The sequence below is a fragment of the Phytophthora parasitica genome (assembly GCF_000247585.1).
Source record: "Phytophthora parasitica INRA-310 unplaced genomic scaffold supercont2.9, whole genome shotgun sequence".
Classification (NCBI taxonomy): Eukaryota; Oomycota; class Peronosporomycetes; order Peronosporales; family Peronosporaceae; genus Phytophthora; species Phytophthora nicotianae.
In genome coordinates this window covers 1,307,130-1,316,066 of record NW_008648995.1, presented here as the reverse complement: position 1 = coordinate 1,316,066, position 8,937 = coordinate 1,307,130, and the positions used below count along the sequence as shown (strand labels likewise).

Sequence of the window (8,937 nt, the reverse complement as noted above, 5' to 3'; positions counted from 1 at the left end):
TTAATCGTACCCTCAAGTGAGTACTTCGTCCCCTTCAGACCAGGGACACGTGAACGGTCGTTCACTTAGAGTTTGTATACTCTATAGGAAATAAACTTCCTCTGCACAAGGTGCTGTGTGACCCCGTCACAGAACCACTTGTCGGGGTCCTGAGTCTCCTCGACGACGTCCCAGTCGCCCGGGTAGTCGTCTCTCTTGCGCTTGCGATTCATGGTTGAAATGAGGAAGCGAGTAAAGAGATGAGATTGCAGCAACCATCTTTTTGAACAAACGTGTGTATGGCCAAGTGCAACAACTGCGCTCAGCCATATCATATATCTGGCCATGTCGCGCTGGTACGAGCCTACCGGTATCATTTTTGCGGTATTCGTAGTATTCACAGGCAGTTCATTTACATGTACAGCATTCACCGCTTAAACTGATGTTACTCATCCGACTTTCCTAGCCTTGGTCGAGTGAAGGGGCTATACCGGTTCTAGTGGAACTTCTTCACTTAGGAACGCGTACTCAGAAAGGACTGGCAGCACTTATGTTGGGCTATCTTGGCGCAAATAACCGACTAATAGAACTGCTATTCGGAACGCAGGAACCCTGGACAGGGCCTTCGAATATGGCATTTTTTATTTAGTAGACAAAAACAACCGACATACATTACGCATCAACTCCTCAATGGCCCGCAAATAAATTATGGTGATGAAAGAAGACACCAAATAAATAACGGAGTAATGGAGGTCACTAACGAAGTGTACTGTATTGCATTAAGTACTCCATTAAAGGTCCGTACCGCATCAATTGATGCTATCGACAGTACTGGAATCCCAGTAGCTACGGTTCTCCCGAAGGAATAAGATCATCTCCAGTGTTGCAGGGAGCAACCCGTGCCTTTGTTGGCCGAACATCACCCGAGCCACGCTGAAAAACCGTTCCACCACGTTGGATGTTGGTGGAATGGTTTTTAGCTGCTCGTAGGAGACACTGGGCGCCGCAAGACGGCGGCGCTTGCGAAGACGTTCGACGAACGAAAGATCGTCGTCGTCGAAGTCCTCATCCGTGTGCTCCGCCAGTCTTACGAACGGACCGAGGACAGCCTCCTCCGCACGCGTTAGGCGGCCCTGTAGGCCCCTCAGAACACGGACACACCCTGACTCAAGGTCAGGGCTGTGAACAATTTCAGCTTGAGGTCCTGGTTACACATAATATACGATACGTTAGCTCTACAATAAAGAAATACTTAGCCTTAACGTACCGAGATATGTCGCGAACTGTGGTTTGGGAGCAATCAGCTCGTCGAACCACTGACGAACATCCAGGAGATTCGTGTCGCGACCTTGAAGAGCCTTGGCGACGGATTCTACGTCCTTGAGCTCCTTAAATAAGGTTCGGAGCCTCTTGTTTGATGCGGGCGACGGCAACAGCTCCATAATGTCGTCGTCGAAAGTAGAAGCCCGAGATTTGAGCGTTGGTGAAGGCACTGGCGGGTCGGTTGGCGCGAACCATGGTCGTTGAGAGAGCGGCTGAGGGAAGGTGTGTTGTATCAATGGAAATTGAAAGCAGTTGACAAAGTGGAGAGTTTAGGAGCCGGTTGGTGGTCCGAGAATGACTGAAAATTACTATATAAATGTACCCTAATAAATGATGATATTATACTAATTGCAAAAATTCAATTATCACATGATCAAGTCAAGATCCCCAAAATACATAATTTACTAAATATTGTGGTAAATAATGTTATGGCAAATGTATATTTCGGAAGCCCTGGCCCTGGACCTTATGGCAGAACTGCTCCGATCGGAAGTGGACGACAGTCGACTACACGCTGTGACCGCATCTTACAGTTCACAGTAAGGAAAATTTGAGACTAATTGAAGGGGCAACATCTGCGCTGGTTTCGCTACTGCGCTCTGGCAACGACTCGGAAAAAAAAGTTGGGAGCAATTGTACTTGGCCGACTCGCTACTACGAAGGCAAATCGAGAAGCTATCACGGAGGAGGGAGGAGTTCCGTTGCTTGTGCAGCTTGTGGAGTCTGGAACCGCAGCACAAATAGCTCACGTGTTGGGGCGGCTTGCTAAGGAAGACGGCTGCAAAGCAAAGATTAAGAATTTAGGGGAGTCGACGCGCTGCAACAGCTTAAGCGGACAGGTAATACTGCTCAAAGCGGAAAGCGGGGATTGCGTTGAAAGCGATTTCTGATGAGGCTGGCTCGAAACGAAGGCGCAGCGACAATTCATGAACGATGCCCAGTAGCTAGTGATGTGGTCTGCAGTTACCAGCTCTGGCTGTCGAAGTAACTTATGGCTAACCAATACTTAAGTATTGGTCTGTGCTATTGTTTCGTCTGTGTTTTATCGTCGTCTTACTACCATCAAAGGCAATCGTTCAACCATATTTGTTCTCGCTATAGGATCAGCCAAAGAGTACAGGGTACCTGGATCACACTGCCAGTCGGAGTCAGGATAAACATGTCAAACGAATTTTTTTTTCCCAATAAAACAACAGTACAAGTCTGTCTGCACGCGAGCAACTTGTGTCCTAACTGTAGTCGCCCTACTTGGAGTAAACAGGCACATACTCGACCACGCCCTGCTTGTTGACGATCGTCTTCTTGATATTACGCAGCTGTTTCTTGCTCATAGTTTTGAGTCTGTGCGTGCGTGAAATGACTTGGACGGCTGCCGACTTGAGCTCGTTCTCCTTCCGGCGCTTCTCCTTCTCCTCACGTGCCTGCCGCTTGGCATCCTTCTCGGCTTGTCGCCGCGCCTTGATCTCCGTCTGCAATTCCTTCAGCTCCTTGAGCTTAGCGCGCTTGACCATTTTCTCCTCCCACGTTGTGCTCAACACCTTAGTGCCCTTCATTCCCTGCGACGAGAAGCGCGTCTTTTGCACCTTCTTCCACACACGCCCACTCACGGGACGACCGCGCGGCGCCTCGGCCTTCGCATTGCTTGGCTTGGTCGTGGTGGTGGCCGTCATAGTCTGCGTCACTTCCTGCTCTAATTGATTATTGGGTGGAGTGCACCAATTGGTCTTCAGGCGACACTGAGCAATATCCAATGTCGTTTGAAGGTCGCTTGAATTAAAATAAAAAAATGCACTTTTCAACACATAACTGCAAAATGGTGGCGCCACCCGGATGCTGCGAAATATGTCAGATCGCCGAGGTGCTGGCAGACCCACAACTGCAGAACCGCTCGGTGCGGATCACAGGGAGATTGGATACCTACGACGCACAGCGTAAAGTGGCGTGGATCTCGTTCCAGGACGTCTCAATGACGGTGGAGACGCAACGACTGGCGCTTGAGAACTTACGCTTGCAAATCGGCTCCATGTACCAGTTCCTGGGGGAGACCTACACAAGCAATCAGGTATCAAAGTGTCTTAACGTAGCTGAAACTATTGTGCTGATATTATTGTGTGGATTTTGGGCAGGGTGGACAGACGGAGGTTCGACTGGTTGCTCGAGTGGCCCGCAACGTTGATAGTTTAGAAATCGACCTGTTTCTCGAGACGCTGGCATTGCGACGGCAGTTTCTGGCGACTCGCGGATAACGCAAACTTAGCAATTGAATCATCTTACTATGAACAGACTGCTTGCACTCGACTTTAGTTATCCGGACGGCAGCAACCATCGCTATTGATCTACAGCAGGTCGTCGTCCGATTCGGTGTCTTCGTCAAAATTGTCCTCATCGAAATTCTCATAGATGGAGCGACTGGGAGGAGTCACCGCCACCTCTTTCATTTCCAGCTCTGCTGATGTTGCATTACAAACCGAACTAGTGGTCGTCACCGCTCCTTCCTCTATCTTCTTATTCGTTGCGTCAATACCGGAAGATAACGCTGTTACTTCAGCACTTCCAGTCTTAACTGTCGCGATAGCCTCTACCAGCTCAGGTGGGTCGTACTTGTGCAGTGCCTGGCGCCACTTGCGCACCATCCCATCGAAAACCTTCTTGCCGATGCACTTGGTCTTGTCGGGGGTCATCGGGTGTTTGCCCGGCCGTCGCTGGTGTCTCGGCACTTGGGCGCAGTAGCGGTCGTAGCCGATCGTATTTTTACCGTAGTCGATTTGCTTCTGGCGCTGCGCCAATCGATGCGGGTCTGTCTCCTTTTCGTCCGCCAAAGTCTTCACCATGGGGCCCTTCACATCAGAATTGTCACTGTTTCCCCTGTCCTTGTTGCTATTGCCATTGCGAGAGTGATCTCGATCGCCATGCCGCATACGCTTGTGATGTGACAGCTTCCAGCCTTGACTGCCCTTGCGGCTTTCCCGCGCTGTTGAGTCGCCTCCGTCCATCGCCTCAGCCCCTCGCTTCATAGTGGCTAAGTACTGAGTGAAATGAAAGGCAAAACTGCCCATTGTTTTGGCGGGAACAGTTCCTGACTGTTGCCACAATCATTTTACAGTTGCTACACAATATTACACAGTCTATTGACGGAAGTTGAAGTGATCTGATTTTATGCGGCGTCGGTGTTGTAGCAGTAGCTACAGAGCGCTGTCGTTGCTGGGATTGTGCCCAGCAATACCACCACTCGAGAACTTGCAACTACAGAGGCAGTTGTGAAACTGATGACCTCTTACGGAGCATGCATACGAAATGAGAGTGAATAGGGTATATTACCAAGAAGCTCAATACATCTCTACTTCTACATTTTCATTGGAGCGACACAACAGTCGGCGAGAGCGTAAGCTTACCGTTGCTTCTTCAGAGTGACATATCGTATACTTTATCCATTGGCATCGATAAGACGTTGGTTATTGCATGCAATATCGTAGCGCGAAGTGTGCTAATGAAGGAGATTACAGCGATATAAGTTAGTCGTAATCGTCCTCCTTGGACCACTTGGCACCTCCAGAGCCCTTGGCACCGGATCCTTTTTCGTCGGCGCGACTACTTCCGCCTTTGGTGTCGCTCTTGGCGTCGTCCTCGTCGTCGCTGTTATAGTAAGACTTCTTGGCCTGTGCTCTGTCCTCAGGGATGTACTTGTACTCGGCCTTGTTGTGCATGATGAGTTCGTCTCCTACAAAGTAGAAACTGTCGGAGACCGTTGCGTAGGGCTGTGCCACCATATCGCTGATCAGTTCATCGTCCAGTGGGGGCATGGCGTAGATGGCCTCCCACGTGTTCACACTGGACGGGATGCAGAAACCGAAGTTAAAGTCGTAACTCTTGACGATCTCGTCGCGGAAATAGTGGCGCTCGATCATACGCAGGTTATGCACTTCGTGTGGACCAACGGAGAACTCAAGCTCCGTGGCGATGGCCGGCAGTCGCAGCACGTCTTCGGAAAACTCGTAGCGGATGGTGCGATAAGCGCCCTCTCCGCGCGCGTGTGAGATATCCATCTTGGGCACAGCCTTGCCTGGCCGGTCCTTGCCGATTTCAAAAATCTTGCGCTTGGACTCGAAGTCCGAGATGGAGAAGTGTAAGAACTCAATGCCATACTTATTGGCGCTCAGCGGGCACAGGAAGGCTGCACAAGTAGGAAACGATAACGCGATACGATCAGCATTCATGTTATCAGCATTTTGAGGTAGATATCTAGCCACTCACACTCCGTCGGCGCTTCCAACTCAAGTACGTCTTCGGGCGTGTATCTCTGGCGGGACATGTTCTCTATTGCGTTCCGGCGTGCGTTGGGAGCTTTCAGCTACTAAGCGCGGAGGAGTGCGAAGCGAATGGTAGCGATGGGCGGTTATGCGTCTCCTCAGGCTCAGCTCGATCTTTTTCAGGGATGGTGTGCGCCACGCAAATGGAAACGACTGAGTCTCAGCAGCGACGACGTCGCGCCAACATTTGAAGCATTGAAGTTTTGAAGCTCGTACTAATCCGCAGGAGCGAGTGCAGTATTGAGATGTGCGAGTGTGAAGCTCACGCGCACTCTTTATCATCACTGAAGCCGCGGAGATCGTGGTAGCCACACGTCGGCTTGGAGTGGCTGCAGTAGAGGAGAGACTGATAGCGTACGTGTAACGCGCGTGGCAGTATGAACACTAAGCATCATTACTCTATAACTACTATCACGCGAGCAACACATCGAGCCACAGCCATTACCAATTGCCAAGGCACGGACACTGGTGCCTTCAGGCAGTGTGGATAAAAGCCGCGGCTTTATTCGACTTTAATCGTTTTATTGGTCAATTTTGCCGATCGGCAAAATTGACTTTACTCGACTTAAGCCAATAAAGCCGCGGCTTTATTCGTCCGTTCCATCCGGTTGGAAGTGTTTGGATCGCACAACGGGCTCAGTTATCCGGACGACCACACCTTACGATTGACGCAGCAGAGCCCGCCAGCAAGGAGCCGCTGCGACGAAAGACTCGCCGCCAAGGACGTCGTGGCTTACACGTTGCTCGTCAATCTCAACGATACATGGACCCCAAAAGCTCGGATGTTTCAGTATGCCCGAGCAGACCGCGTAGGCCAAGATGACCTAGCACAACAGCGACAGCATTGTCGAGTATAACCGATGCCTCTCGCCGTGACCACGTGCATTTTCGCGACGCCATACTAGCTTCTTCCGCAAGATTGCTTGTGGCCTGTGAAACGTTTGAAAGTATACAGCATGTTTGTAAAGTATACTGGTAATTATCCGAAGCAAGACTATACGTGTGTATAATGACGCTAATTAACGGCTCAAGCCAGCAAATCACGCCGGAAAAATAAAGCCGCGTGTCGCGGCTTTAAACCACACTGCTTCAGGTGCTGACTGCAGCACGTAGATTTGAAAAAAGAGCGCGTGATGCTGTCACTGAGACCCTGTTCACAGTGGTGCCTGCAATGGTAAGCTTACCTCTTGCTAAAAAAGCTTCTTAGTCCATGTGACCACCAGAACGATGGCAACCAGCCATTTCTGCCCAGTTGCGGGCGGCAGCTCCGTCGAGTCCACTTGGACACAGCGACTTGATGTCGGGCTAGACTACATGTATGAGGTGTGCAACAGCTAGCATTCTTGGGGGTAGGACAGGCCTGCAGGCTTCGCGCCGAGAGCTTTGCAGGCATAGAGCAGGATGCTGCGATTACCACAAGCGCTCACCACGAAGCTCGAAAAGCGCAACAACACGAAATACTGCAACCTTCAAAGAGTATATTTCGCTGCACGATATAATACCGAAGGAGGCTCCGAAGAGAACCTTTAAAATACTATATCGATAGGGCTGAAGGTGCTCGATGATTCGTCCATTTTGAGTCTATTAATCCCTGCCTATTGGTCAAAACGTACATTTGCAAACTCTGGGCAGGGGGCCGTTGCGTCGGGCCATTTTCACCGAAGCCTCCGAGAAAAGCGAGCCTTGTGCTGCATCGGCCCACGCACCACACAGATCATCAAGCAGACAGACGGACGGACGCAGGGCCCGACAGGCATGCAGCGCTTCTAAACCGGCGCCTTGTTTTCTCTCGTCTCTGCTGATTGTCTCCCGCCCAAGAAGAAGAGAGAGGGACAAAGCTCTCCCCGCATTTCACCGAACGTCGATCCCGCTGGATGGCAGACATCGCCATGACTGGAGAAGCCGGCGCCAACCGCACGTTCCGCTCCATCTTCGGCGACCAAAAGCAGCAGCATAACGACGTACTCAAGTTGGAGCAGAGCGATTGCAACGCATCTGTCGCTTCGGGCGCTGGAGCTGCTGTCCTGGCCATGGACGACGACGACGACGACGAGGCCATGTGGAGCGATGAACCGCCACTGAATGGCGACGCAACTACAAAAGACAACAATGACCTGCCTGGACTCCAGTTTGCGGTGAGGAATTGTGTTTTAACAATGTCATTGCGACTTGTATTGACTTATAGTGTCTTTGACGGTGGTGTTTGCAGCAACGCAAGTCCATGGAAGAATGGGCAGACGACGACGATGAGGAGGAGAATTGGAAAGAGGCTTTACAAGATCGCGTTAACCAACTGGAACTCGCATTCCAACACAATGATGACTCCACTGCAGCCGAGTCTCGACGCCGATTTGAACAACAGCAGCAATTACAGCAGGTTTCAGCCTCCGAACCACAACGCGTTGATTTCAGTCAGTCGCTTCCAGTACCTACTCACCTCACTACGTCTAATGCAGACTCGGAACGACCTCGACATGCCAGTCGCCACAAGATGCAGCGCACTTCTTCGTCACATGCGTGCATCACTGGAGATAATGCTACCACGTCGAGTCGGCCCAATCACCTCTGGAATTTCCAACGCAAAGTAGTGGGAGGAACACCAGCCAATCCAATAGTCCAAGACTCCCGCACGCGGTCGCATCCCATAGATTTCGTAGCCCGCAACATCCAGACGGTTGAGCACCATCGCAAGCGCTCAGACTCATTGAGTGGGTCGTCCAATAGGACGGATTCGCCTCGACAAGCGCTGTCTCGGAAGAGTTCTATGGATAGTAATCGCAGCAGCCTCAGCCGAAGTAATAGTAGTAGTCTCCGCGGGAATAAGGCAGCTGCACCAACACCATCAGGCGCGGCGGCGGTACTTAACCTGAGCGACACAGAGGCCATTCGCCGATTCGTACTGGACGACGTCAAGACCGTAAGTTGTCTCTTTTTAGATGTTGATGTGTACTATTGCTAACTGTTTCTACTTGTTAACACAGATGTCCATGGAGCGACTTGTGGGCAACGCCCAGCGATTACATTTTCTAGAGGATTTCTATCAGAATCACCAAGGATCAGGCACCACGCCCGCTGTGGCCCCCTCATCTCCTTCGTCGCCCATATCCTGACCGCACTCTGGTTTATTCTATTCCTTTGCCTAGCTTTGCTGTTCGGATGCGATATTTTGCTACGTGCTCTATTTAATGACAATTTTTTTTCCCGCAAATTGCTTCATGTTCACGTTTGGATTCTCTTTGCCTCATTGACAAGGCAACTTCAACGAAGTGACCATCACTCTGTCGCTGCCCTGAAGGAAAGTCAATCATGCAAGACAACCACCGCTCTC

General features: G+C 50.8%; 7 protein-coding genes across 7 annotated transcripts; 2 read left to right on the top strand and 5 right to left on the bottom strand.

The window, feature by feature from the left end:
• Positions 1-65: 65 nt before the first annotated feature.
• Positions 66-212, bottom strand: PPTG_21896 (hypothetical protein; the record flags this gene model as incomplete). Its single annotated transcript, XM_008900598.1, has 1 exon — positions 66-212. The coding sequence occupies one exon, from the start codon at positions 210-212 to the stop codon at positions 66-68; it is 147 nt and encodes a 48-aa protein (XP_008898846.1).
• Positions 213-788: 576 nt separating this feature from the next.
• On the bottom strand, positions 789-1,421 carry PPTG_06479 (hypothetical protein; the record flags this gene model as incomplete). Its single annotated transcript, XM_008900408.1, has 2 exons — positions 789-1,183; positions 1,247-1,421. The coding sequence occupies 2 exons, from the start codon at positions 1,419-1,421 to the stop codon at positions 789-791; spliced, it is 570 nt and encodes a 189-aa protein (XP_008898656.1).
• A 901-nt stretch (positions 1,422-2,322) lies between these two features.
• Positions 2,323-3,059, bottom strand: PPTG_06478 (hypothetical protein). The gene has a single exon (XM_008900407.1). The coding sequence runs from the start codon at positions 2,970-2,972 to the stop codon at positions 2,547-2,549; it is 426 nt and encodes a 141-aa protein (XP_008898655.1). The 5' UTR covers positions 2,973-3,059; the 3' UTR covers positions 2,323-2,546.
• Positions 3,050-3,605, top strand: PPTG_06477 (hypothetical protein). The gene is made up of 2 exons (XM_008900406.1): positions 3,050-3,364; positions 3,429-3,605. The coding sequence occupies exons 1-2, from the start codon at positions 3,089-3,091 to the stop codon at positions 3,546-3,548; spliced, it is 396 nt and encodes a 131-aa protein (XP_008898654.1). The 5' UTR covers positions 3,050-3,088; the 3' UTR covers positions 3,549-3,605.
• On the bottom strand, positions 3,323-4,373 carry PPTG_06476 (hypothetical protein). Its single transcript, XM_008900405.1, has one exon. The coding sequence runs from the start codon at positions 4,356-4,358 to the stop codon at positions 3,639-3,641; it is 720 nt and encodes a 239-aa protein (XP_008898653.1). The 5' UTR covers positions 4,359-4,373; the 3' UTR covers positions 3,323-3,638.
• A 224-nt stretch (positions 4,374-4,597) lies between these two features.
• On the bottom strand, positions 4,598-5,789 carry PPTG_06475 (hypothetical protein). Its single transcript, XM_008900404.1, has 2 exons — positions 5,554-5,789; positions 4,598-5,473 (listed from the first exon to the last, which is right to left on the bottom strand). Exons 1-2 carry the CDS (start codon positions 5,609-5,611, stop codon positions 4,815-4,817), a joined length of 717 nt encoding a protein of 238 aa, XP_008898652.1. The 5' UTR covers positions 5,612-5,789; the 3' UTR covers positions 4,598-4,814.
• A 1,435-nt stretch (positions 5,790-7,224) lies between these two features.
• PPTG_06474 (hypothetical protein) lies at positions 7,225-8,817 on the top strand. Its single transcript, XM_008900403.1, has 3 exons — positions 7,225-7,744; positions 7,819-8,526; positions 8,591-8,817. The coding sequence occupies exons 1-3, from the start codon at positions 7,484-7,486 to the stop codon at positions 8,717-8,719; spliced, it is 1,098 nt and encodes a 365-aa protein (XP_008898651.1). The 5' UTR covers positions 7,225-7,483; the 3' UTR covers positions 8,720-8,817.
• The last annotated feature ends 120 nt before the right edge of the window (positions 8,818-8,937 follow it).

Bases quoted from the DNA above. Each gene is read 5' to 3' on its own strand.
- PPTG_06478 (XM_008900407.1), bottom strand. From the start codon at position 2,972: ATGACGGCCACCACCACGACCAAGCCAAGCAATGCGAAGGCCGAGGCG.
- PPTG_06477 (XM_008900406.1), top strand. From the start codon at position 3,089: ATGCACTTTTCAACACATAACTGCAAAATGGTGGCGCCACCCGGATGC. The intron at 3,365-3,428 runs GTATCAAAGTGT...GATTTTGGGCAG, and splicing joins AGACCTACACAAGCAATCAG to GGTGGACAGACGGAGGTTCG.
- PPTG_06476 (XM_008900405.1), bottom strand. From the start codon at position 4,358: ATGGGCAGTTTTGCCTTTCATTTCACTCAGTACTTAGCCACTATGAAG.
- PPTG_06475 (XM_008900404.1), bottom strand. From the start codon at position 5,611: ATGTCCCGCCAGAGATACACGCCCGAAGACGTACTTGAGTTGGAAGCG. The intron at 5,474-5,553 runs GTGAGTGGCTAG...CTACTTGTGCAG, and splicing joins GTTGGAAGCGCCGACGGAGT to CCTTCCTGTGCCCGCTGAGC.
- PPTG_06474 (XM_008900403.1), top strand. From the start codon at position 7,484: ATGGCAGACATCGCCATGACTGGAGAAGCCGGCGCCAACCGCACGTTC. The intron at 7,745-7,818 runs GTGAGGAATTGT...TGGTGTTTGCAG, and splicing joins TGCCTGGACTCCAGTTTGCG to CAACGCAAGTCCATGGAAGA. The intron at 8,527-8,590 runs GTAAGTTGTCTC...TTGTTAACACAG, and splicing joins TACTGGACGACGTCAAGACC to ATGTCCATGGAGCGACTTGT.